This window comes from Phoca vitulina, unplaced genomic scaffold (assembly GCF_004348235.1).
Source record: "Phoca vitulina isolate PV1807 unplaced genomic scaffold, GSC_HSeal_1.0 scaffold7, whole genome shotgun sequence".
NCBI classification, from domain to species: Eukaryota; Metazoa; Chordata; class Mammalia; order Carnivora; family Phocidae; genus Phoca; species Phoca vitulina.
This window is the reverse complement of record NW_022589710.1, coordinates 21,731,236-21,757,112: the sequence shown is the minus strand read 5'-3', so window position 1 is coordinate 21,757,112 and position 25,877 is coordinate 21,731,236. Positions and strand designations below refer to the sequence as shown.

Here is a 25,877-nt window from a genome sequence, read left to right as displayed (position 1 = left end):
TTTATACTTACCATTCCTTTTTACAACATGGGTAAACCTCAACCGCAGTTTTGCTTTTTGCCCTAAGCTCAGTTTGGCCTACTAAGACTTCTCTCCTTCTCAATCAAACCTTATCTCATTCATCTTTTGACCCCACTACTCTACCACCATATCTCACTCAAAATTCACCAATGCCATCCTAGCTGTCATAAGCAATGACCTTTTGTCTGTGATCCTCCTAATTTACAACTCTTGCAAGTGACAGTTTTGGACAGTTCCCCATGCTTCAGCATCTCTTTATGTAACTTTTAAAGCACCACATTTTTTTGTTTTCCTTCTATTTCTCTGACTTTAAAAACATATTAAGTCTTTTTCCTTGGCCTCTCTGTATTAAGAATTCATACTACTCATGTTTTTTATTGTTATCCTCCTAATTTCTCACTCTACATTCTCTCTTTTAGAGATTGCACCTATTCTTGTGTCAACCACAACTATTTAGACGCTCTAAATTTTTGTGTCCAGCAATGACTTTTCAGCTGTTGGTCAGCTCACCATCAGCATCTGAAACTGAGATCTTCATCTCCTCCCCCGGATCTTCCTATTCTCTTCTTCCCTATTTGTGTCTGTGATATCAGAATATGTAATATAGTGAGCCTATGGAGAAAAATATTAGGCAACGGGTTGTAAACAACAAGAGGGATAATTATGGACTATGCCTATAGACACAATACTTAATTTCAAAGTTGAATTGGGAGATCATCGTGACAAAAGGAAGGAGGAGAAGACTCACCTACTATCTTAAACTAGTAACTTGGGTAGGAAAGACAGAAAATAAGAAAGGAAGACACCATTTTTTTAATTTTTAGAATTACTACTCACATGTGCTATATTGGAGACTGTGAAATAAGCAGAAGAGGCCAATTATTGGCAATTTCAATTAGCTAAATGTAAGATGTAGAAGACTAAGAAGTGTTTTATGAAAGCATGTAATCACTTAAATCAATAGAAAAATGGAAAGAAATTTGATTATTGTTATGTTTGCTTTAAAAGCAAAACGGAATGCTTGCTAAGAATGGTGTTAAGTGTCAACTGTATTATCTTTGATGCATGAGAGCAGTAAGGTGTGAGACATTCTCTCTCTCTGCCTGTCTCTGTGTCTCTGGGCCTCTGTCTCTTGACAGAATGTGTGAGGGATGCTGGTGCAGGGTGGCTCACTGATGTCTTCCCCAAGGCTTCTAAGGGGGGGGCCACTGAGCATCCCTCTCTCCACACTGCCTATCCCAGGAGATCTGTGATCTACATCAAGAATAAGCTGTGTTCTTGACTTGTGTTGAAGAGTGTCAAGATTATATTGGCAACTTGAATTCTCAGAGAGTATTTGCATCAGGGATTTGAGGGATTTACCAAAGTACAGAGCTCTTACTTGGGGTTCTTAGATGCGAGAAAACTCCTAATACCAAACCTATTTACTGGCTAAAAACAATGTGTCCTTCAGAAACAGTGCCTGGTACCGGACTGCTATTGGAGAAAGGTATCTCGTTCAAAAACGCTTTGCAGCTAAGTCCTTACTCTAACAAAGCCCTCCATGATTTTGGCTCAGAACTCCTCATCTCAAATCTTTCCCACGCATGAATAATGTGGAGTCCATAGTGATCAAGAGAGCATTTTCTTTCTTTCTTTCTTTTTTTTTTTTTTAAATAGGGTCTGGGCCCAACAGGGGGCTCAAACTCATGGCCCTGAGATCAAGAGTTGCATGCTCTACCAACTGAGCCAGCCAGTTGCTCAAGAGAGCATTTTCTATTAAAAACATGATGTTTTAGGGCACCAGGGTGGCTCAATCACTTAAGCATCTCACTTTTGGTTTCAGCTCAGGTCGTGATCTCAGAGTCCTGATCTCAGAGTTGTGAGATTGAGCCCCTCCTCGGGCTCCAAGGGCTCAGTGCAGAGTCTGCTTTTGACTCTTTCTCCCTCTCCCTCTGCTCCTCTCCCCTGCTCTCTCTCTCTCAAACAAATAAATAAATCTTTTTAAAAAATCATCTTTGGGGCACCTGGGTGGCTCAGTCGTTAAGTGTCTTCCTTTGGCTCAGGTCATGATCCCAGGGTCCTGGAATCGAGCCCCGCATGGGGTTCCCTGCTCCGTGGGAAGCCTGCTTCTCCCTCCCCCACTCCCCCTGCTTGTGTTCCTGCTCTCGCTATCTCTCTCTGTCAAATAAATAAAATCTTAAAAAAAAATAAAATAAAAACTCATCTTTTACCTAGTTAACCAAGGTGTAAACTTCAGTGTCATCTTAACTCCTCCTCCTTCACCCCACACTCAGTTAATCTTCAACTCCTGTCTAGCAAAACCTCTAAAGTAGGTCTCTGTCCTCGTTTCCATTCCCAGAGCCATACAGTGTCTCTGCTGTGTCTGGACACATAATGGCACCTTGAGAGAGTGGCACCAGTGTCAAAATTCAGAGTAAGTTACAAACGACATGGACCACATTTTAATGTAGTTACTTCCTAAACACGGCCGGCAGTCTCTTACAGACATGCCTTTGAACACACTGCTTCCTCTCTCTGGAATGTCCTTCCCCTTTGTTCCCTCCACATGCATCTTTCCAGACCTAGGTTATGTGTCACTGACCCTGTGAAACATGTTGGAACCCTCCAGGCAGATTGAGGCATCTTCTGCTTTGTCCTCTTACACTACTCTTCACTTTCTTCTGTTAGAGTATGTATCCTGTTCAACTGTAATTGTTCTTTCCTTATTTCCTTCCTTCCCTCCTCCCTCCCTTCCTTCCTTCCTTCCCTCCTCTCTCCCTCCCTCCCTTCCTTCCCTCCCCCTCCCTTCCCTCCTTCCTCCCTCCCTCTCTTCCTTCCTTCCTCCCTTCCTTCCTTCCCTCCGCCCTCCTTCCCTCCCTCCCTTCCCTCTTCCCTCCCTCCCTTCCTTCCTTCCTTCCTTCCTTCCTTCCCCCCTTCCTCCCTTCCTTCTCCCCATTCCTCCCTCCCTTCCTCCCTCCCTTCCTTCCTTCCTTCCTTCCTTCCTTCCTTCCTTCCTTCCTTCCTTCCTTCTAAATTGGACAGATCCAATAGGCTGTAAGCTGCTAAAAGTTACAGCTCATAGTATTAAGTTTTATATCCCCAGAACATAGCCTCATGCCTGATCTAAAGCCGTTGTTCAGTAAATATATGCTTGAACGTCTGTATATGAGAATGAAAGCCTACAAATGCTCCTGGTTGTTGCCATTGGAGAATAATTTATTTGTGTTCTTTCTCCAACAGAATACAGAGAGAATTTGGTTTAACTTTCAAAAGTATACTCTAACAAGATAAAAGAATGTCTCTCTTTTGCCCTTTTAGGCTGACCTTTTGAACCCAAAGCCAATTTACTCAAATTAAGGGAGTTGATGTGATTAGTGTTAGGAAAGATTTTATGTAATGGGATTTGGTTTACTTCAAACAAATTTGGATGAATATGAGTCTCATGCAATATTTTAACATTTTAATTCATTGCTGACTCTACAGGGCAAAGGGGATCATAACCCTTAGTCCAATTTCAGGATGATGAATTGAGGCTTTTTTCAACAAGGCAGAGGATAAAAGATGACTTGCTTCAGTTATAGTACTGCAAATTGCATTTATATTTACAGTAAGTAAATTCAGTGCCATAATAGTTGATATTTTTGCTAAAACAGGATGTTGGTGTCATTATAGTGATATTTGCTAAAACATAAATTACAGATTAATTATTAAGTTAAAATAAATTATTAAATATAAACCTACTCTGTGCTCTGAATCATGCGGTATGGAACAGATGCCTAAAATGATGCTCCATCCTGGCAACGATGTGCTTAATATAAAGTTAATGTGTTAAGAAAAAGGAGAATCACTGGGCAGTGCCTATCTCCTGAAGACAAGAAAAGAGAATCATTGCTAAATAATCTAAGAAGTTGTCAGGAACATTGATCTAAATATCAGTCTGGAAATTCTAGATGGGAGAATATTGTGAGCAAACGTTCTCGTATGAGATGTATAGCAGTTGCTGAATAAATATATGCTTGAAAGTCCGTGTATGAGATCAAAGTCTTAAAATCTCAGTGCTCTTTACCTTCCCACTGATGTTGGGCTGATGTTACAGAAAAGTACGATTTCGGGTTGTATAGTCAGTATGAGGACATTTACAGAGCACCTAGAGACATTAAACTCTGTGAAGTGTCGTAGAGAGACATCATGAATCCTTAGGCAGGAAAAGGACATGATGAAAATAGGAATTACAAAATATTATTTTGACAGTTGTGAGATTTCCTGGGTTTGGCAGAGACTGGAGGCAGGATGGTGAATTGAAAGAATGTTACATTTCATTTTTTGCAGCAATTATACTATTTATATTGCTCACCTACTTATGGTGCTCTAACGACTTCATGAACAGTTTCTCAGTCTTTTTTTATTCCCCTAGTCTAGGGTACATCTAGTTTAGGAGTTACTTAGAACCCTAATTTAACTATGTCAGACATAGTTTTAATAGCATGAAGTAGAGAAAAGAACAAAGGACCGCTGGTTCTGCTCTCATTTAGGCCACAACTACCTGCAGGCCTGTGAGCAGGTCACTTGATGTCCTCAATTTGGAAATAAGAGCGATGACCTGGATGAGCTAAGACCTTTTCAGTTGAGCTTTCTGCAGACCAAAAGAGTTCTTGGAAGCTTCCAAAATATTCACCTTATCGTTGACCAGCAAAAGTACTCAGCATATATTTTAATGCATACTGGGAAAAATACACTTTCCACTCCTAAAATTTGGCAGAATATTCCACCCTCCCATAAGAGAGATGGTAGGTTCATAATGATTACAATATATAGGCAATTACCTTTTCCAAGAATGTGTTAAAATATAGAAGAAAATAGCAGAAAATTAACCCTTGTAAATGAACACAATGTGCTTCCTGTATAATTTAAATGTTTTAAATAAAGCTACTTATTTGCATAATGATGCTTTGGAAAGATATAGCTTAAAAATAACAATGCTATTCATTGATTTGAAATTAAAACAAAAATAACATGTAAATTAATCTGGAAAAATGTCATGTTACTCTATAATTAGATGTATTAGTAAACGTGTGCTATCACTTATTAAGCTAAATTTGGCATAGAAATAAATTTCAAAGTAATGAATCTATATTTTCTATTTATATTTTGCAAATTTTTATTTATCGTCATCAGTTTGTTAACCTCTATAATATGTATAGTTTATATGACAGATGTTTAAAAATAAGTAGCTCTCTAGTATTACTTATCTAAATTGAAGTTTAAATCTGATCACTGTAGGAAATGATTTGTAGGAAACATTGTGTGAAATATATCAGAACACCCAGAAAAACACTGCAGATAAAAATTTCTAATGTCATAAAACTAAACAAATTATTATAGTGTCTAGACAGTGTCCAAAGACATGGTAAAATAATTTTTTTGATAAATTGGTTTTATAGACCAAACAAAACATTTGATTTGTTTGAGCATCACTTAATTTTCCAAACCAGTGAAATAATGCACAGCATGAAGTTATTTACTTGAAAATATTAAAAGGAAAAGGATATTTTATCCCTTGGAGTATTTTCCTTTAGTCAACAAACACCTGTAAGTTTTAGAAAATTATTCCTAGTAATCTGGTCTAAGTAGCACTAGCATTGTCATCATTTGGGGGTTCGGCAAAAATGCAGATTCCTAGGTTTTTCTGCATACATAACAGATTTCTGGCTATACCTCTGAAATCTGTATTTTAAGAAAGTTTCTGGGGAGCTTTTTGTGCATAGTGAATGTAAGAACTACTAAATCCTCCTCTTCTTATCCTTCTTTTGGAAATTTTTGCTTTTCATTTGATGTGGTGTATTGAAGAATGGAATCTTGAATTTGAATGTTGAACAGGATCTGCTTGGATATCCAGAAAAATCTTGAAATACCCAGTTGTTTTATTATCCATAAATAGGCTTTTCTATCCTTCAGTTTCTGCTTGAACTTGAGGTTAATAAAATATGTTCTTTTCAGTTGTTAAATACTGTGAGTGTTCTATACATTTGGTTATATAAAACGAAGTATTAGATATTGGAAACTTTCTTTTGTGTTACTTTCAGAACACACATTTTTCCAGAAGGAATTTTCCCATAAGTTATACTTGGGCATTAATGATTTCTTGCCTTCTTCAGTAGCTTAATTCAGTGATCATCTTTTGCTCATATCAACACAGGAATCTATAAATGTTGAAAACCAAGTTGGTTTCAGTTCCTCATAACCAAATCTTCTCATTCCTATTTGAGTTAGCTCCCTATTTGCACCACGAGGCTTATTAACAGAAAAATGCCAATGTATTTCACACAAATTTTTTTTCCCTAATGGTCTTTTGAGTTTGCACTACCTGGAATTTGAACAGCATCCTTTACTATATTAAATTTTGGGTTTCCGAAAGAAAGGGACCTCTCACTTTTTAGCATTCAGATTTTATCATATAGTCTTGTAATGATGATTTCCTATGTCACCATTGTTCTCCCACCATCCTGTTTCCCTTTGCCATTTTCAGAGTGTCTTGGTGACTGTTAGATAAGTTTGAAGCTTTCTGTCCAGCAATACCTTTAATCCCTTGGGGTTGCTCAAACGTTAAGCCTGATGGATCTAACTGTGGTAAAGTCTAATAAGAATTGCTCTTACAACCAGGATGATTCATGGGAGGACAGTTGACTTATTTTTTTATGTATCTTGTCTCTCTTCTTCCTGACTTGACAGCTCCCCCAACGGTTCGTATTGTGCATTCAGGCTTGGCCTGTAACATTGAAGAGGAGCGCTACTCGGAAAGGGTCTATACTATACGGGAAGGAGAAACACTAGAACTGACCTGTCTGGTCACAGGACATCCACGTCCACAGGTGAGTCCCGAACTGTGACATTGAGGAAAACTCTCTTTGATCTTTCTTGGAAGTCAAAAATGTATATTTTAGAAGATTTAGCTAAAAAATCGTGTGTGTGTGTGTGTTTGTGTGTGAGAAATTCAAGTAATTGTGTGTGTGCAATGTAGGATAAGGGTGGTGATTGCTGAACATTCATGCTTGTCGTACTCACTTGGATAAGATGAAGAAAGAAATTTTTGTTTGGTATTGTGAGAAATTTGGAAGACACTTCTAAGGAAGCTGTTAAAAGACAACTACAAAAATATCTCAGTCAGATAACAATTCATATGGCAATGAGTTTATTTTAGAATGTGGAGCATGATTTCATGATGACATAATTGCAGCCGAAGAAGCATTTGTTCTGAAGAATATGGTGCACGAGGTCACATGTACTTTCCTTCCTCCTAGTCATTATATTCATAGAAAACTTTAAAAACAAATGTTTGCAGGTGTATACATTCACTTTCAGAGTCATCTGCTACAGCTTTCATAAGCTACTTTAATAGCAGGAACAGAAATTGAGACTTTTCAAAGGGCACTAAAATTATAAATAACGAGCAGAGAAAAAGTTTGTAGGAGTGAAAGAAAGGGTTAGGCAGAAGGTAATATAGTGTGTATTTATGATGTAAAAATTCAATTCCAATATAATACAGAATATTCAGGATGTCTTAGTCATTAATTGCCAATTCTTACTGTCATATATTTAACCTGTCTAGTTCAAAATATACACCAGTAATCAACACAAACACTACGATGGAAAAGAGGTCTCATTTGGTAGCAAAGTTACATATTTTAAGTATTAGTGTTGCAGGAAGAAAAAAAAAAAATCCAGCTAACACCACTGCATAGAAGAAAGTAAAGAGCAATGTGGAGATTTTATGAACTCATCATTTTAATCTTGTCTTTTGCTCCTACCATCCTTAACTCTTACTACTGAAAGATGTTCAACCTTACCATTTTGACTCGAGCGACAAATAAAAATAAGCATATGAACTTCACAGAATGTAGCAAGAGATTGATAGATAAGACCATGACTAGAACTAAAATGGTAAAATATGTTTAATAAAACTTAATGCTACACTGTTAGTAAAAAGTAATCTAGAAAAAATAGTTATTAAAATAGTTATTATTAAAAAATATTAAAAATTAAAATTCACAGTGGCTTAAATTGCAAATTATAACATTTGCTTTTAACTGAAAATTAATGAATAAAATTATCTTCCCTTAATGCTAGGAATTTCTTATTTTCTCCATACATTTTTCTCTGTAACGATTCACAATCTGGAGTGTAATCTCTGATGTCTGGCCAATCCAAAATAAGTTCTGGAACAAGGAGTAGATTATTACCTTATTTTATTTTTTCTAAACAATTCCATTGCTGGAACAATTTCAATGTGTTCTGACCCTAAGAAAAATTTATTTCAGTAGTGTTATTTCTTCATTCCTAGAAGTTAATTCAGGTATTTGCAGGTGAGTCAGTTTCAGTTTCTATTGCCTGTTTGAAAAATTAACTGGGCCTCTTCTTTGTCAATAAACTGTATAAGGAAAGCTGACAGAACAGCTGCGCTCTGGCATCCCGGCCAAACACTAAAGGGCATGCTGGTGGCAGCTGGTCCTGAGGGTGGGTTTTCTTGGCTGGTATCATGAAGCTGGAATGTCTTTCTTGCCACTTTGTCTAACGTGAATATGATAATAGTTGGGAATGCTGTGGGAGAGAGAAGCTGCTCACTGCACTCTTCAGGAGACTTCTCTGTTGCCTATTCTTGTGGCAACGAGAATCATAAAGTCTCCATTTCTAGAAGTATTCAAAGGCAGCATTTTTTTCTAGATTTTAAGAAATTTTCTTCAAAAATATATCATCTGGCAATATGTAATGGCCTGAGGGTACTACTGTATCCAAGGGAAATAAATGAAGGAGAGGAAGGTACAATGCCGTGGTTCGTAGCATGGCCCTGGAACCAGACTGCCTGGATATAACCCTGGATCCACGGGGCCTGCTGGTGTGACCTTGGGAAAGTTCCTCAACCTCTCGGCTCTGTCTGCCTCAGGTTTCTTATCTATATAAAAGGGATGATGGTAACCATCATGCCTAGATCATAGACTCCTTTCGAGAGTTAAATGTAGATTGTAAATATATAGGTATATGTATTATGTATATATACATATACATGTATATGTACTTGGCATGTAATAAGCATTATATAGACACGTAATAAAACATATGCTTGATTTTTATTGTTTCTAAGCAATTTATACTTAGACTCTAATGTCTAGAATTGAATATGTAAGTATCAAAATAAGTAGATTGAAAAAAATGGTTCTTAGCTTACAGTCTACTTTAAATTAGATGCATTTAAATAAATTTCAATATTTCTGTGTTTTAATACTCTGCAGAGCCTTTACATCTCTGCTAATTACCTTTTTTTTTTTTTAGCTTGCAAGGACTAGAACTATGTTCAGACTACTTCATTTAATGAGAGTTTATAATAAAGATAGATGGAGAGATAAGAAAGAAGGGAGGTAAAGATTTGTTGGTAAACCTACCAACCTAATATTACCTCTAGATACCCACAATTTCAGGATTCAGCTACCCACTCTCTTTCTCTTCCTTGTTTTCTTTTTCCCTCCCTCCCTCCCTTTCTCCCTTCTTTTCTTCCTTCTTTCCTTCCTCTCTACTCTTTCAATATTATCACATTAATACCAAATGAATTGTGAATATAGTTCTCTTGTAAATGACTTAAACAATGAGGTATTTAACTTGAATATTCCCCATCACTCTCGCACCCACCTCCCAGAAGTTAACATTAAATAGTTGTATGTATTATCTTGCAGTCCTTGTTTAGTGCATTTCCATAAATATGATTATATATGTTAATGTTTTATTTTCATTTTTAAATTAGATAATGAAAAATATTATTCTGTGACTAGAATTTTTCACTTGGCCATGTGTCCAAATCAGCAAGTATAGATCCAGCCTAGTGTTTCTCAATGGGTGATCCCTGGAGAGAACTGGTTAGAAATGAAAGTTCTTGTGCCCATCATGTCAGAAGCTCCTGTGTTGGAACCAGCAATCTGTGTTGTCACAAGCCCTCTGGGTGATTCTGATGTACACTAAAATTTGAGAAGCACTGACATAGAGCATTATCCTCACAAAGGCTGAATTGTACTCTGTATGCATGCACTAGATATATGTAATTGCTGCTATTTTGTTCAAAATTGAATTACTTATGGATTTTTACTATTACAAATAATAATTTAGTGAACACTTCTGGAATGTGTATGTGTTTATGCACATCTTTATTACATGTATGCCAGCATCATTGTAGGATAGTTTCCTTCTTCAAAACGGAATTTAGCCAAAGTTGAAAGTGACTTTTACTTGCTTCCTTAGTATAAGTGAATCTTTAATATTTTTGCCAATTTGATGTGAGAGGGTGAATTACATTCCAGTGAAGTTTAAATTTTCATTTTCTTAATTACTAGTCAATTTGAACATATTCCCACACATGTATCAATCATTTGTTCATCTTCTTCATCTATTGATTATTTTTATCTACTTCTCTTATTGGTTAGCTGCTTGTCTTCTTGTGGACCTGCGGGGACTTTTTATGTACTATAAAAATAAATTCAGTGTCTGCAAAATATGTTGCAAATTTTATCTACCAGACAATATTTGTCTTTTAATATTGTTTATGTTACTTTTACCCAGAGATTTTTGTTTTTTAAAAGATGAATCATTTTAATCTTTTCAACTTTGGTTTACGAATTTTGTCCCTAGTTTAGTAGATCTCTTTCATATCAGTGTATCTTACATCGTATGCTTTCTTTTTAAGTAACAGCTTATATAGTTGCTTATATACTTGATGATTTAATCATTAGGAAACATGTTGTCCATAGTGTGAATATTAGTCTAGTGTTCTCTCTCTTTCTTCTTCCCTCTGCCCTAATCCAGACAGGATAGTTAACATTCCACCCTACATAATAAAACATATGCTGGATTTTTATTGTTTCTAAGTAATTTATACTTAGACTCTAAGTATAACTCTAACAATAAAAATGCTATCTTTAAAATGCTATTTTTTTCTCTTTTTTAAAAAAATTGAGGTACAATTGACATAGAACATTATATTAGTTTCAGGTGTATAATGTAAAGATTTGGTATTTGTAAACATTGAGAAATGATCACCACAGTTAAGTCTAATTAACATCTGTCCCCATACGTGGTTATAAAAAATTTATCTTGTGATGAGAACTTTTAAAAACATTCTAACATTATATAATGTTTAATGTTAAACATTAAAGCATTTTTAAAAGTTCTTAAAATTCTATCTTTATCATGAACAAAAATTGCATTATTTTATCATTCTAGTTATCCCTTCTTATATGGTGCCATGCTATTTTAATTTCTATAGCTTTATTTTATGCTTTGCTATATAGGAAAGCAAGTCACTCCTTTGTTGTTGTTTTTCAGTATTTCCTTGATTGGCCTCAAGCATTTTTCTCTTTTCTTTGACGTTGAAAATGAGCTTTTCACACCTCCCACCCAAATAAATGCTGAAATTTTAATTACATTGCATTTTTCTTGCCATGAAACCATGTGGTAGAAAGTATGGAAAACTTCTAGAAAGAACTTCTCAGTAGGACACTTTGAATATTTCAAACTTCTCAAACAGGAAGACAGTTCTATTGTAATAAGTATAATGTAAAGGTCTTTGAATTTGTTTCAGTAACAAACACGGGTATGCATATTTGGGAGGCTTTCTTTCTCTTTTCAAAGACAACAAAACAAAAACGAAAATGTACATCAAGCCAAAATAGCTCTACATTTATGTGTTTTATATGCTGGCTTTTTGGGTAAGATTTCTTTTGAATATTCTCATCACTAAAATATTTTTGAAAATCATTCTTTGAAAAAATTATGTATATCCAAAATACTACCCTAAGAAGCATTAAAATTGTCTACTAGTTTATTACAGCTCATCCTTAGAGATTGTTTGTTTTTTAAATTAAAAAAAAATAAGGGTAAGACTATTTCTCAATTTTAAAATGAGATCATATCAGTCATTTGATTGCTATACAAATGTATTCTTAACTGTCAAGACAGTTGCTGAGTTATTGATGTTTTTATCCTTGTTAATTTCATATGTAGATTTTAAAGTGATAAACTTACCATAATGAAAATCTTAGCAAACCTTCATAACAGGTTTTTCAGTTTGAAACCATTACTACTATCTGTGTGTTGTCCTTTGCAAATATTTTGTACATCTTGGTTCATATTTCCATATATTTTTTCTGAGTCAGTTAAATTTCTTACAATAATATTAATGCATGTACATGAAAAATAAATGTATTCGATTTTTGGATTTATGTCCAATTAACAGGCAGAATTGGAATCTGTTATCTAAACAGAGATCATCAAATATTACATCTATTCCTTCTCATGATTTATGGAATTCAATACAGTGTACTTTTTTCATCTATGATAAATCTATCTAGGCTAGATCTGTCTGCTGCATCATGTAAGAGACTCTCCAACTAAAACAACTAATATTTTTGCAATGACTCTTTGGATAGGTTATAGGAAAAGCTTTAGGATTTATTGTATTCAAAAATATATTAATCACAAATTTCATGTCAATAACTACCTTCATAGTCTGTCTTCCCACAGACTTATACACACACCTAGTCTTTTCTCCTGGAGATCTAAATCTTCTTTAAGTTCATGGCTACATGGGTAAATAAATATACTCACCACAGCTCATTTAGGAGGAAGTGCTTACAGTCTTTCTGATGGTTGAAGTTATACCTTCGAGTAGTTTTGTTTCCATTGATTTTTCTTTTTTTCTCATTAAACTTTTGTTTTAATTAGTCTCAAAATTCTGTGACAGATTTTTGGTCAAGTTGTTTCCATGAAAAAGTACTGATTTTAAAAACTAATAACTTAAAACTTCCACACACACACACAAAAAAACAAATGGTCCACAAAACATTCTCCTTTCCTTCTGAAGGTTTTACGATGCATTGTTATCATTAACCAGTCTTTTACTATTACACTTAAATGGCCAATTGACACAAAGAGTTCTGAGACCGTTCTTCCACCACTGATTAAGACTGGGGTGGCAGGTATTGGGGATAATATTCGTTTAGCCTTCTGAGCTTTCTGGGCAGCCTTGGTGACCTTGCCAGCTCCAGCTGCCTTCTTGCCCACTGCTTTGATGACACCCATGGCAACCGTCTGTCTCATGTCACGAACAGCAAAACGGCCCAGAGGAGGATAGTCAGAGAAGCTCTCAACACACATAGGCTTGCCAGGAACCATATCAACAATGGCAGCATCACCAGATTTCAAGAACTTGGGACCATCTTCCAGCTTTTTTTCCGGAATAACAAACTATCTTCTCCTTCAGCTCAGCAAACTTGCAAGCAATGTGAGCTGTATGACAATCCAGCACAGGTGCATATCCTGCACTGACTTGGCCTGGCTGGTTCAGAATAATCACCTGAGCCATGAATCCAGCTGCTTCCATTGGTGGGTCATTTTTGCTGTCACCAGCCATATTGCCACGATGAACATCTTTGACAGATATGTTCTTGACATTGAAGCCCACATTGTCCCCAGCAAGAGCCTTGCTCAAAGCTTCATGGTGCTTTTCCACAGACCTTACTTCAGATGTAACATTGACTGGAGCAAAGGTGACCACCATGCCAGGTTTAAGAACACCAGTCTCTACTCGGCCCAAGGGACAGTGCCAATACCACCAATTTCGTAGACGTCCTGGAGAGGCAGACTCAAGGGCTTGTCAGTTGGACGAATTGGTGGCAGAATGCAATACAGGGCTTCAAGCAGTGTGGTTCCACTGGCATTCCCATTTTTACGGGTGACTTTCCATCCCTTGAACCAAGGCATGTTAGCACTTGGCTCCAACATGTTGTCACCATTCCAACCAGAAATTGGCACAAACGCTACTGTGTTGGGGTTGTAGCCAATTTTCTTAATGTAGGTGCTGACTTCCTTAACAATTTCCTTGTATCTCTTCTGGCTCAGTGGAATCCATCTTGTTAACACCAACAATTAGTTGTTTTACACCCAGTGTGTAAGCCAGAAGGGCATGCTCACGGGTCTGCTCATTCTTGGAGATACCGGCTTCAAATTCACCAACACCAGCAGCAACAATCAAGACAGCACAGTCAGCCTGAGATGTGCCTGTAATCATGTTTTTGATAAAGTCTCTGTGTCCTGGGGCATCAATGATGGTCACATAATACTTGCTGGTCTCGAATTTCCACAGGGAGATATCAATGGTGATACCACGTTCATGTTCAACTTTTCAGCCCTTTCCTATCTCAGCAGCCTCCTTCTCAAATTTTTCGATAGTTCTTTTGTCGATCCCACCACATCTGTAGATCAGATGACCAGTAGTCGTAGACTTGCCCGAATCTACGTGTCCAATGATGACGATGTTGATGTGAGACTTTTCCTTTCCCATTTTGGTTTAGGTTGAGCAGTGGTTTTCATGACACCTGTGTTCTGGTGGCAAACCCGTTGCAAAAAAGCGTTTCCATTGATTTTTATACAAAACGTGGAAAGTCTTTTTTGGTTCAACACTTTCCAAAACTGCTGAAACTTTTTTATTCCCAGTATATCAGCATTAACCAAAGAATTTTTAAAAAATTTTAATGAAAAAATTCAATGAAAATCCTCATTACATGAGGATTACATTACAAATAGTCATTTTTTTGCTCCTTACGAGATCTGAATCTGTTTACAGTTATTTCAGAGTTCATCTTTTGTTTAATTCCATGGATAGTCTTTCTGCATATAAGAAACATTTATCATACATTACAGATAATTACTCAGAAAATGTTAATGTACTTAATGAAAGCTTGGGGAGATGGGAATGTTAGCATAGATTTATTATATGAGACTTGTTTTTAGAGAGTTCCCAAGGGATACTCCTGTTACTATGAGAAATGCACTGGTCAGATGGGCACTGGCATCTTTGAGAAGCTCAAGGGTGACTGTCCTTGGGAGACCAGTAGGGGATGCTGCTATAGAAGTAGGATCTCTAAAATCAGCAAGATGATAGGATTCTAAAATGGCAGAGGTTGGGTGGTAACACTTCACCAACAGACTCAGTGTAGATATAAATAGTGTAATGAACAGCAAGGTTGGAGTAGCAACCAGGTTGCCTTTATCTACAGGGCTTTGTAATGGATGACAGATTATGGTGGCTTTAGGGGCTAAACAGAGGTAGCTGACTAGAGTGGTACTTGACTCATATTAATAGACAAAAAGGAGGTAAGGGGGAGGTTGACATTTTCCACTATAATAAAAAGTCGCAATCACTCATTTGGTTTCCTAATCTAAGCTAATTCACAGAGCCAACACTCATTGTTTGGAAGGGAAGCTAGGTTTCTTTGAGGAAAGGTCTACCAATATCACTACAATCTTACACTAAAAATAGTATCTTTCCCCAAAGGGATTTGTGGCCATTTGTCATAGTAATTTACATTGAAGAAAGAAAAATACCAAGACTTTTTGAGGGCTTTTCAAAGAACAGGGATTGAGTCGGCACTGAAATCAACAGATCTGTAATACTAACATGGAGTGGAGGCTTAAGAAGCCAGATGATAAATGGAGTCCTGGCCCAGAGAAGTGGGTTGATGGTTATTTCTCCAGACTCCCAAATGCATAATTGGGAGGGACATCTTTAATAGTGGGCAGGATCCCCACCTTGGTTACCTGATCTGTGGAGTAAGTCAGAGTCAATATGGTAGGAAGGACTCAGTGGAATCCTGTAAAATTGTCCCTCCCAAACCAAAATATTAAATCAGAAGTAGTACTGCATCCCAGAAGAAATTTCAGAGGTTAGGTATGACCATGCAAGCTTTGACAAGGAAGGAGTGGTAGTCTCTATCACATTCCAATTTCTTTCACATGTGAGATACCTAAAAAGCCAGGTGGATTATGGCAGGTGATGCAAGACCATGGTAAACAATCAAATCAACACTACTGCTGTGTCTTCATTGGAGCAAATTATCTGGTATGTAGCTCGTCATCTGACAAATGGATGCTTTTCTGTTCTCATCAAGAAGATTTTAAAGTTTGCTTTTACATGGGATGGACAGCAATTTACATGTACTACTCTGCCCCGGGTCAAGATTAACTCTCTCACTCTCTAACATAATAGTGCACAGGGAACTTGATCGTCTCAGTCATCTACAGAACATTATATTGATTACATCATGTCATTTTGACTTCTGAAAAGGAAGTAACAAGTACTTTGGATGCCATAGTAAGATAGAAACGTGCCTGAGGGTGAGAAATAAAGTATTCCAAATTTTACTGAACTGTCAAGTTGGTAGAGATTTTTGGAGTCCAATGAGGCATGCTAGGATCATTCCATTTAAGGTTATAAAAAAGTTATTGCTTCTCACAGCCATTCCTGTAAGAAAGAGGCCCAACATATGGTGGAGGCTTTTTTGGATTTTAGAGGCTGAATATATTACATTTGGAAACATTGTTCCAAGTCACTTTATTGGATAACTTTAAAAGTTATCAGTGTCAGAACAAGAGAGGGCTCTGCAGCAAGTCCAGGATCTAGTGTAAACTGCTTTGCTGCTCATGCAATCCTACAATCTAGCAGACTTGGTGTTGGATGAGGATGCTGTGTGGATTCCTTAAGTCCTAAGAAGAGGGTCACAGCACATGACTTTAGATTCTGGAACAAGACTAAACTTTCTACAGCAGAGTACTAATTGCTATTTGAAAAGTGGCTCTTCTGTCAGTAGGGAGTAGGGTCCAATTGATATGTGCCAGCTTGGTCAGGCCATTCTGTGACACATTCTACATGGTTCCTCAGAGGGCCCCAGTAGAATGGAGCCACAGTCACTTTCTGCAAAGACTAGCACAACAACAGCTTGTTGTATGATTTCTCCTCCTTCTCTATGACGCTATTCACAATTCTCTACTCTGTTTCCGCAGGATTAATTGCAAAAATAAACTATCTACTTGTAATCTTTTATCTCAGGCTTTCTTTCCCCGGGGCAGTTCTTTAAGACAGTACCCATTTCCTGGACTCAAACCTAATGAGGCCTACATTTACACATCTAACCCTAGATTCTTCATCCTTGCTGCTGACCTTATGTTGCTTAATTGTGAATCAGAATTATTATACTTCTACTTTTCCTGAAGACTTATAAAAGAAAGCCATAAGTCATTAGTAAAGGTATGATGTTCAATCAAATTTTACTTTTATTTCTTAGGACATTTATTAACATAATTAGCATGGGTATAGACCATATTTTCATAATTTATTCTCCTAATCTTTAAAAAAAAATACGTCTTTTACTTGAATTAAATCTAAGCAGTGAAAGTTTGCAAGTCCATGTACAAGGAATTTCATGTGATGGTGACTGACTATAAATACAGACTGAGGGTTTGTTTGGTTATGACAGCTTTACCTCTCATGGTCAAAATTTGATCCTCAGAGAGATCAAAAAATGGATCTCAAAACACAGTCAAAATTGTAGTTATACAAATCATGTGGAAGTTTGAAATTAGATATCTTCTTTTGAAATCTACATGTTTTAATTAAAAGTATCATAAGTAGGAGTGCTAAGATCATAACCGTTATTTTATTACAGTAGTTAACATAAAATAAGTACTTTAAAATTATCAGGGCATTTCCAGGAGATAGAAGGAAATCAATACTGCCTATTAACATATATTTGAGAATCTGTTGGTTGTGTTGTTCAAAGTTGAAATGTATCATTTTAAGTTGAACAGTTGCAGTTTCTTACTGTAGAAGTTCTGAATAATTAAATGCACATTGATGAATTGGATTTTGTATTTTTATTATTAGCATAACACTCCTATTGGCATGTTTTCAGTTATGTCTTATTTAACTGAGGTGATCTCCAAATGGTAGATATCCCACAATAGTTTTTTTTTTCCCCTCAGATTTTAAAATCTTTTTTCCTAGTAGTTATTGAGCTGTCAACAAATCTAAATTCACAAACCTTAACATAATCTGAAGTGAATTTTTTTTTTGAAGTGAATTTTTTTTTCATGGTGGAATGACAATCAAATTAATTGATCTATTTTTGAGTCCATATTACATACATGCTGTCAGTTTGCATATATATGTATATATATACACACACACACTTACTATGTATATGTACTTACATATATGTACAGATAAAGAAAAATTTACAAAGTATGAGTCATTTGGGCATGTTCAACATATTGTAAATGGTCATTTATAGTTATATCCACCCCTACTACTTTCAAAAGGTAGCATGTAAACAAATACAGTAGTTGTCTTCTTGTGATCCTATTGAATGAAATATATTCTCTGCACTTATGGCTAGGACATAAAGATACCAATTAAGAGAATTGGATTTACCTAAATTTTCAAACTCCAATCTAATAGAGCATTCCTTAAATTGACTTTAATACATTGAGGTTTCAAATTTAAGTTTAATAATTTCAGTACAATAATAGAAAGATTCCCCCCCCATCTATTTCTATGCTAAAGAATATCCTGTCAGTGGTAGTTAATAATCTATATCAGTGCTGGTTGTAAGTATGGCATATTCATTCTGAATTAGGCTTGTCACTGCCTTTCCCTGAAATGCCCAGAGATGCTTCAAAAAAACCAATAAAGAATAAAAACCTTTCTGTGATCTGAAAAATTTAACTTAAACTACACAGGGAAAGTGCTTGTAAAATGTGAGTATTTCCAGGACTGAAAAATGAGAAAACAGTTATTAGGAATGACTCAATTCTTTTTTTAGGAATTATTAATCTTTTATTTTGATTTTCTCTGAATGCCAAAGTCTTAACAAAAACCTAAAATAACATTTATTTTCTTGACAGTTTTATCTTTTTCCATCAGCAAACATTGATTTCTTCCTTTTTCTGCTTCTCATGGTACATGAGGAAACATCCCGTACAACCTGGCACCTTCTTGTTTTCTTACTTGCCTTTGGCAGAAATCATTAAATGATGTTGGATAAGCTTGAGCAGAGCAAAATCCTTAGTTAATTAGTGCCTTTTCTGTTGGGTGTCTGTGTTTTTTAAGATTAACTTTTAGTCATCTAGGTCTGCAGCATAGTGTCAAATCTAAGTGATCATTTGCATTGATACCATATATAATTAGAACAACTGACAATTTTGAATAAATTTTCACAGTGCCATCAAGAAGATGGATTATAGCCAATCATTTTGGAAGGAGTTTTCTCAAATAGCATAGGAGCATTACGTGTGTTATTATATAAAATGCATTGTAAACACATTTTATGAGATATATAAATTCTACATTAGCTAATGTCTAATATTAGCCTAAAGGGTCCCTAATTCCAAAAATTGTACAGGTGCCTAAATTGCATGATTGTGTATCTTACTAGTTTTCTAGGGCTGCCAAACAAAGTACCATAAACTGGGTAGCTTAAGACCACAAAATTTATTCTCTCACAGTTTTGAAGGCTAGAATTCTAAAATCAAAGTGTCAGCCAGGCCATACTCCCTCTGTGATTCTGCATAGAATTCTTCCTTGCCTCTTCTAGCTTTGGGTGGTGGCCATCAATCCTTGGTGTTCTTGGCTTTCACCTGCATCCTTCCATTCTGTGCCTTTGTCAACGTGTGTGTGTGTGCATGTATGTGTGTGTATGTGTCTTTGAATAAAGACACTAGTCATATTGGATTACAGGCCCACCCACTCCAGTATGACCTCACCCTAACTAATTATATCTTCAACAACCCTGTTTACAAATAAGGTCACATTCTGAGTTACCAGGTGTTAAGATTTCAACCTATCTTTTTGGGGCAAATGATTCAATTCACAACATATATTATCTGTTCTTTTAAATTAGATAGTTCCTACCTTCACTGGGCATGTTCTGTGGCTGCCTTTTAAGGGCACATTATCTATATGATGACTGCAGTGTACCACTAATCTTGAAGAAATTTGTAGTGCTTTGCCTAAGATTTTATATTTGTTGTCCCTTCCACTTGTCTGCACCCCTACCCCTTGACTAATTGAATAAATGGCATATTTGTCACCTCTTCCTGAAAGCCTCACTTGGTCAAAGAGGCTTGCTTAAATGCCATTTCTATGTGGTCCCAGAATACCCGGCCATTTCTTATCATAATGAATGCAACATAGGATGCTGCTTCAGGGAGTTAGTGAGATTTTAGGCTCTTAACTCAAACTGCATGATTTTGAATGCCACTTTCTCCACTTCCTAGCCCTGTGAATGGAAGTAAAATTTAATCCCCCTTTCATTTATTTTCGTCATGTATAAAATGACGATAGTAGTAGTAATGATATAGTAAGCTTCTTACTATTTCAAATAAAATCACAGAAGGAAAGACTTAAAAAAATCTTGAATAATGATAAGGATGATAGAAATAAAAAGAAAATAGAATAACCATATTGTTTTTCTATTTCCTGTATCACTTAGTGGACTCCTAGAAATGAAGGACTGGGTCTTGCATTCCCATTTTCTGTCACCTTAGAGTGAACATATGTTACGATTCGCCTGGGATGGTGCTACTTTATGGCTATTGTGCTGATACACTTATTAGTGTCATCCTCTTTCAACCCCTAAAAATATCCTGTTGTGGAGAATAAAATGTATGGGACAATAAACATAAAAGCTTTACAGATAGAGGATCTCAATTATTTATCGAATGAGTGAATGGTGGCAGGCATTATCACTTTAGGTTAATTGTTTGATATTTTAATTAATTCTGTTCTCTTTAAAAAATACTAAGTTGTGTTTGCCTGTGCCTATGCTATTTACCTCTTAGAATTAGTCATTTAAGGAAACCTTCAGATTCACTTGTGTAGGCACCGTTGGGAGCCACATACCTCAATGCCTGCAGGAATGCATTAAACACTCCCTTGGTGGTCTCGAAGACTTAATGTGTATTCTTATTTTACTATCCAGCAAGGATTTAAAGAAACTTGGGAAATGGGACTCAATAATATGAAGCTATTAAACCCCTTCAGTCAGAGAAGATTCTAAGTTTAAACTCTCCATGCCACTTTTGACAATAGTATACATGTTTAATTACAGATGTTACAGAGCAGCATTGGGATCTCACCTGACTGGAGCATATTCACAAAGTATCAGACAAAAACCTGGTAATTTATTCCTTGGAATTTGTTGCTTGGTTGTAACCCTATGTTTAAATAAAATAGAGATGATGGATCCTGGTTTTTATCAGAAAAGGGAAAAATATCAATAGAAAGTAGAACAGAGTTTGAAAAGATGTATATTAAGACATGCTCAACTTCACTTTTCCAACTAGTCATAGTTAATTTTGCTAGAAGTTTTTTATTTGGGGGGATACAGAGGGAGAGAGGGAGGGAGAAAATAAACAAGCAGGCTCCATACCCAGCATGGAGCCCAATGTGGGGCTCCATCCCATGACCCTGAGATCATGGCCTGAGCTGAAATCCAGAGTCCGACACTTAACCAACTGAGCCACCCAGGTGCCAAGCTTTTGAAGGAATATAACCTCTGTTGTTCATAGGGGTTTAAACAGAAAGCCCAAGGGTAGACTTAGGTACTTCATAAGCATAGGGAATTTGGATGCATGAAATAAGATGGGTGATCTAGAGATGTTTTTTCTCACATATCTTTGGATTCCCCTGCCTGGAAACCAGTTAACTTCCTTGGCCAATATGTTAGTTAAACAGAGTGGTAAATATTGTGATCACAACCTATCTAACATCATGTTTATCAGTCTGAATATTGCTAAGCATTCTAGTGAATACTCCCTAGTGATATGATATGTTTACAGATTAAACTAAAAACTACATTTAGTTTGTTATTAGACACACACATTATCTAAGTCTACCCTCACAACCATTTGTCTACTTGAGATTTTGATTCCCTCTGACTGTTCATTGACAGTCACCATGAGTCACACACTTGGCTTGTGACTACTTAATGTGGTTGTCTGGTATAATTTACCAAAAATTACAAGCCAGAATTTTTATTGATTTATATGATTTTATAAATGAATGTGTGTGTGTGTGTGTGTGTGTGTGTGTGTATGTCCATGAACACATACCTATTACTTCTTGAAAAGATCGTTATAGTTATTAGTGGGTTCTTATCTCACATGGTAATCACTAAGGTTTGGACAAGGAAAACAGAAACCATTCTGATTATTTAAAACTCTGAGTTGAGAACTGAAGAAATTTAATGTAAGTAATGTGTTACGTTGGGGATATAAGAGGCTGAGAAGAGGGAGACATACTTGGTTTTCCTTTTTCTTCTGTCATCCGGTTTCATGCCACTCCCAATCCATTGGCTAAAACCAGTGAGAGTCTGGGAAACATATTCTGCAAGTTTTAGTCCCTCCAAATGATACAGAGCAGAACAGAGGGAGATTTAAAAGTTTAAAACATGAATTTATGGGCAAATGGCCACAACCAGCCCTCATAGCAGTGCAGAGAATACCACCTGGGGAATTCTGGCTTGCTTTATAGGTAGTTATCCACAAAGAGATATTTTTGCCTTCATAAATAAGGCCATTCAGGTTCTAATACTTATTTTGCAGGTTCATAAGCCTGGTTTTGTTAGTATAATGAAAGCAGATGAGGGATAACTTTGCATTTTCTAAACCCATAAAGACTCATACATGTACAAACAATGCAAAAATCAGGTTAGACATTTGTAATGAGAAATACAATTGCAGATCCTAGCAGATTGTTCCACTTATAAATCAGTGTAGGTAAGCTACAGATAAAGCTAAATTATGATCAAAGTGCCCATTTTTAAACTCGCAATGGCAAATTGATTGGACCTTGCTCTTGCCTAACAGGTTCACTCTGCTGGTAGGCAAGCCAATGAAGAAGCCAAATAAAAATCATGTTGGTGAGTGAGGACATTCAACTGAGGTAGCTGAAGGCCACCTAATCTATTATGGAGTAGAAACCTGTAAGGATTGAGTCCAATAATAAGGATTTCCCTTTTTGGACAGTGCCCGAATAGATACTACTTGCCAGTTTGTTCTCCTGAAAGCTTATTTTTCCATTCCCAAAGCTGACCAATTCCTGTTTTGATTGGCACATTCTTTCTTTAGGTATATTAATATTAATACATTCAATCACATTGTAGTCAGTTCCCAGAGGTGTGTTAACAATTTGCCTTCAGTATGCTGACTTTGCATATCTCTATTCTGAATTGCTGTGGTTAATTAATTATAACTGCATTCTCTGAGGACAGTCTTAATTCCTATATTTCTAATTTCTTTAGCATGGGTGCACCTTATTATATTTTATTAGAACCCTAAAACTCTGATGAAACCTTGAATATAGCTTATCCGTTCTTCTATAATTCACACATGTGCAGACTGAGGCTGGAGAAGTTGAGGGACTAAGCCCAGGCCCCCCGGATTGTTGGGGACAGAGACTAGATTACTAGGTGGCTGCCAAACCGCTGACTTTATACTCCTCCTTTCTACCTGTCTGTGTTTTTAAAACTTTTACACCCATTCTCTCCCCTTTTTAGGAATTGCACACTTTTCAGCCTGGTAGCCTGAAAATGATCTTACTTGATCATTACTTTGATCAGATTTTATTATTGGTACTTATTAGAGGCATGGCCCATCCAACTTGAATTGTGGTCCCTGAAACAATAGCATCAGCCTCACCTGGGAACTTGAAAGAAACACAAACTCTTGGGCCCCAAACCCGATTTCCTGAATCCCAAACTCTAGCAGTGGGACACAGCAATATATATTTTAGTTAGTCTTCAAATGATTTTGATGCATTTTAAAGTTTGAGGATCATTCATTTAATGGATTATATAGTGATGCATTCCAGAATATCCCCAGAGATGTTCATATGTGTTACTGGACTATCCTTTAGACTCCAGGTGTATGCGGGTCCTAGATCTTTGCTTACCTTAGAAGAGTCACAGGGTGGTCACTGCCTGCATTGTTTCATTTTCCTAGACATGCCATTCTCCAGCAGTTAGGGACAGTCCTTCTGCTGTTGGAGACCAGCACTTTCACAGAGGTCCTCCTACTGAGCACACTCATTGGTCTTTTGGAGGCAGTTCTCTTCCAGAACACTGTTAATGCAGGATGACACTTAATAGATTGTTTCAGACTTACTTCCTCGGACATAGCAGAATGTAGTGGTTCCTTAGAGGCTGTAAGGAAAGATAGATTTAGGTTCTAGTTTTTACTTTGCCTCTTACAAGTTTTATATGAGGATTACATTACATAATGTGGGTAGGAAATTTCAGCATAATGCCTAGCAAATATTAGGCACTGATGTAGAAGCTAATGTCATTACTGCCTTTATTACTGATGCTCCACAGAGTGCATATCGCTGCCTGAAGTTACTGCTGTCTTTGACACCTGTGCCTTCTTTTTCAGCTGAAAACAGAGATTTTTTTTTTTTTTTCTCATGGCCCCCAGTGATGTTGCCTCAAGAACCTATTCTCTGGTACATTTATTATGATCTCAATAAAAACATCAACAGGATTTTTTTTTAAATTAGGCAGGTTTATTCTAAAATATATGTGGAAATAAATAAGAAAGCAAAAATAGCTAAACATTTCTGAAAAAGAAAGTAAACTTGGGAGGATTTACCCTGCCACTTTTTAAAACCATATAAATAATAATGATTAAATACCATATAAATACCATGTAAAAATAATAAATAAAATAGCATGGTATTGTTGCATAAATAGACAGACCAATAAGCAGATTATAAAATGCTGGGGAAAGAACCATATATACTAACAAAGTAAAATAAAGGCAGTATTTCAAGTCATTAGAGGAAAGTTATATTATTTATTAAGTAGTTTTGACACAAAATGCTATCTTTTTAAAACAAAATACATTTGAATCTTTCCCTCAAATTTCACACTATTGGATAAAATATGGTCCATCCATTCAGTGGAACTCTAGGCATCTGTGAAAGAAATGAGGAGGATCTCCATATATTACAACAGAATCATCTCCGTGGTTGAGAGCTATCTATCAATCAATCTATCATCTCTCTGTATTTATTTATGTCTATACAAGCTTTTTGATATTTTTAGAAAAAAATAACATAAAACTAATGAAGATTGTTACCTTTAGGAAATGGAAGGGAACAGGTATGAAAGGATAGAGATTAAGCGCGATATCTTTGAATGTATCTTATTTTATTTTATTTTTAATTATTTATTTAATTCACCTATAATTAACACATAGTGTTATATTAATTTCAGGTGTACAATATAGTGATTCAACAATTCTATACATTACTCAGTGCTCATCATAACAAGTGTGCTCTTAATCCCCTTCACCTATTTCACTCAACACCCCACCCACCTCCCCTCTGGTAAACACTAGTTTGTTCTCTATAGTCAAGAGTCTGTTTATTTGTCTCTTTTTTCCTTTGTTCATATGTTTTGTTTCTTACATTCCACATATGCGTGAAATCATATGGTATTTGTCTTTCTCTGACTGACTTATTTCACTTAGTATTCTACCCTCTAGATCCATCCATGTTGTTGCAAATGGCAAGGTCTCATTCTTTTTTAGGACTGAGTAATATTCTAATATATATTCTAATACATATTCTAATACATACATATATATATGTATGTATGTATATCACCTCTTCTTTATTCATTCATCTATGGAAGGACCAGCTTGTGTTGCTTCCATGTTTTGGCTATTGTAAACAATGCTGCAATAAATAAAGGGGTGCACATATCTTTTTAAATTAGTGTTTTCATTTTCTTTGGGTAAATACCCAGGAGTGGAATTACTGGATTATATGGTAATTCTATTTTCAATTTTTTGAGGAACTGCCCTTCTGTTTTCCACAGTGGCCATACCAGCTTGCATTTTTACCAACAGGACATGAGGTTGCTTTTTCTCCACATTCTTGCCAACACTTGTTATTGCTTTTTTTTTTTATTTTAACCATTCTGACAGGTGTGAGGTGATATCTC

At 36.1% G+C, this 25,877-nt stretch overlaps 1 protein-coding gene and 1 pseudogene across 1 annotated transcript in view; one reads left to right on the top strand and one right to left on the bottom strand.

Annotated features, from left to right (window-relative positions):
* The window catches only part of MDGA2 (MAM domain containing glycosylphosphatidylinositol anchor 2), a 796,100-nt gene that overhangs the window by 336,660 nt on the left and 433,563 nt on the right, over positions 1-25,877 (top strand). The window contains exon 2 of the mRNA XM_032405031.1: positions 6,733-6,872. Within this exon, the coding sequence (XP_032260922.1) occupies positions 6,733-6,872 (140 nt within the window). The remainder of the gene's footprint in view (positions 1-6,732; positions 6,873-25,877) is intronic.
* On the bottom strand, positions 12,868-14,395 carry LOC116632943 (annotated as a pseudogene).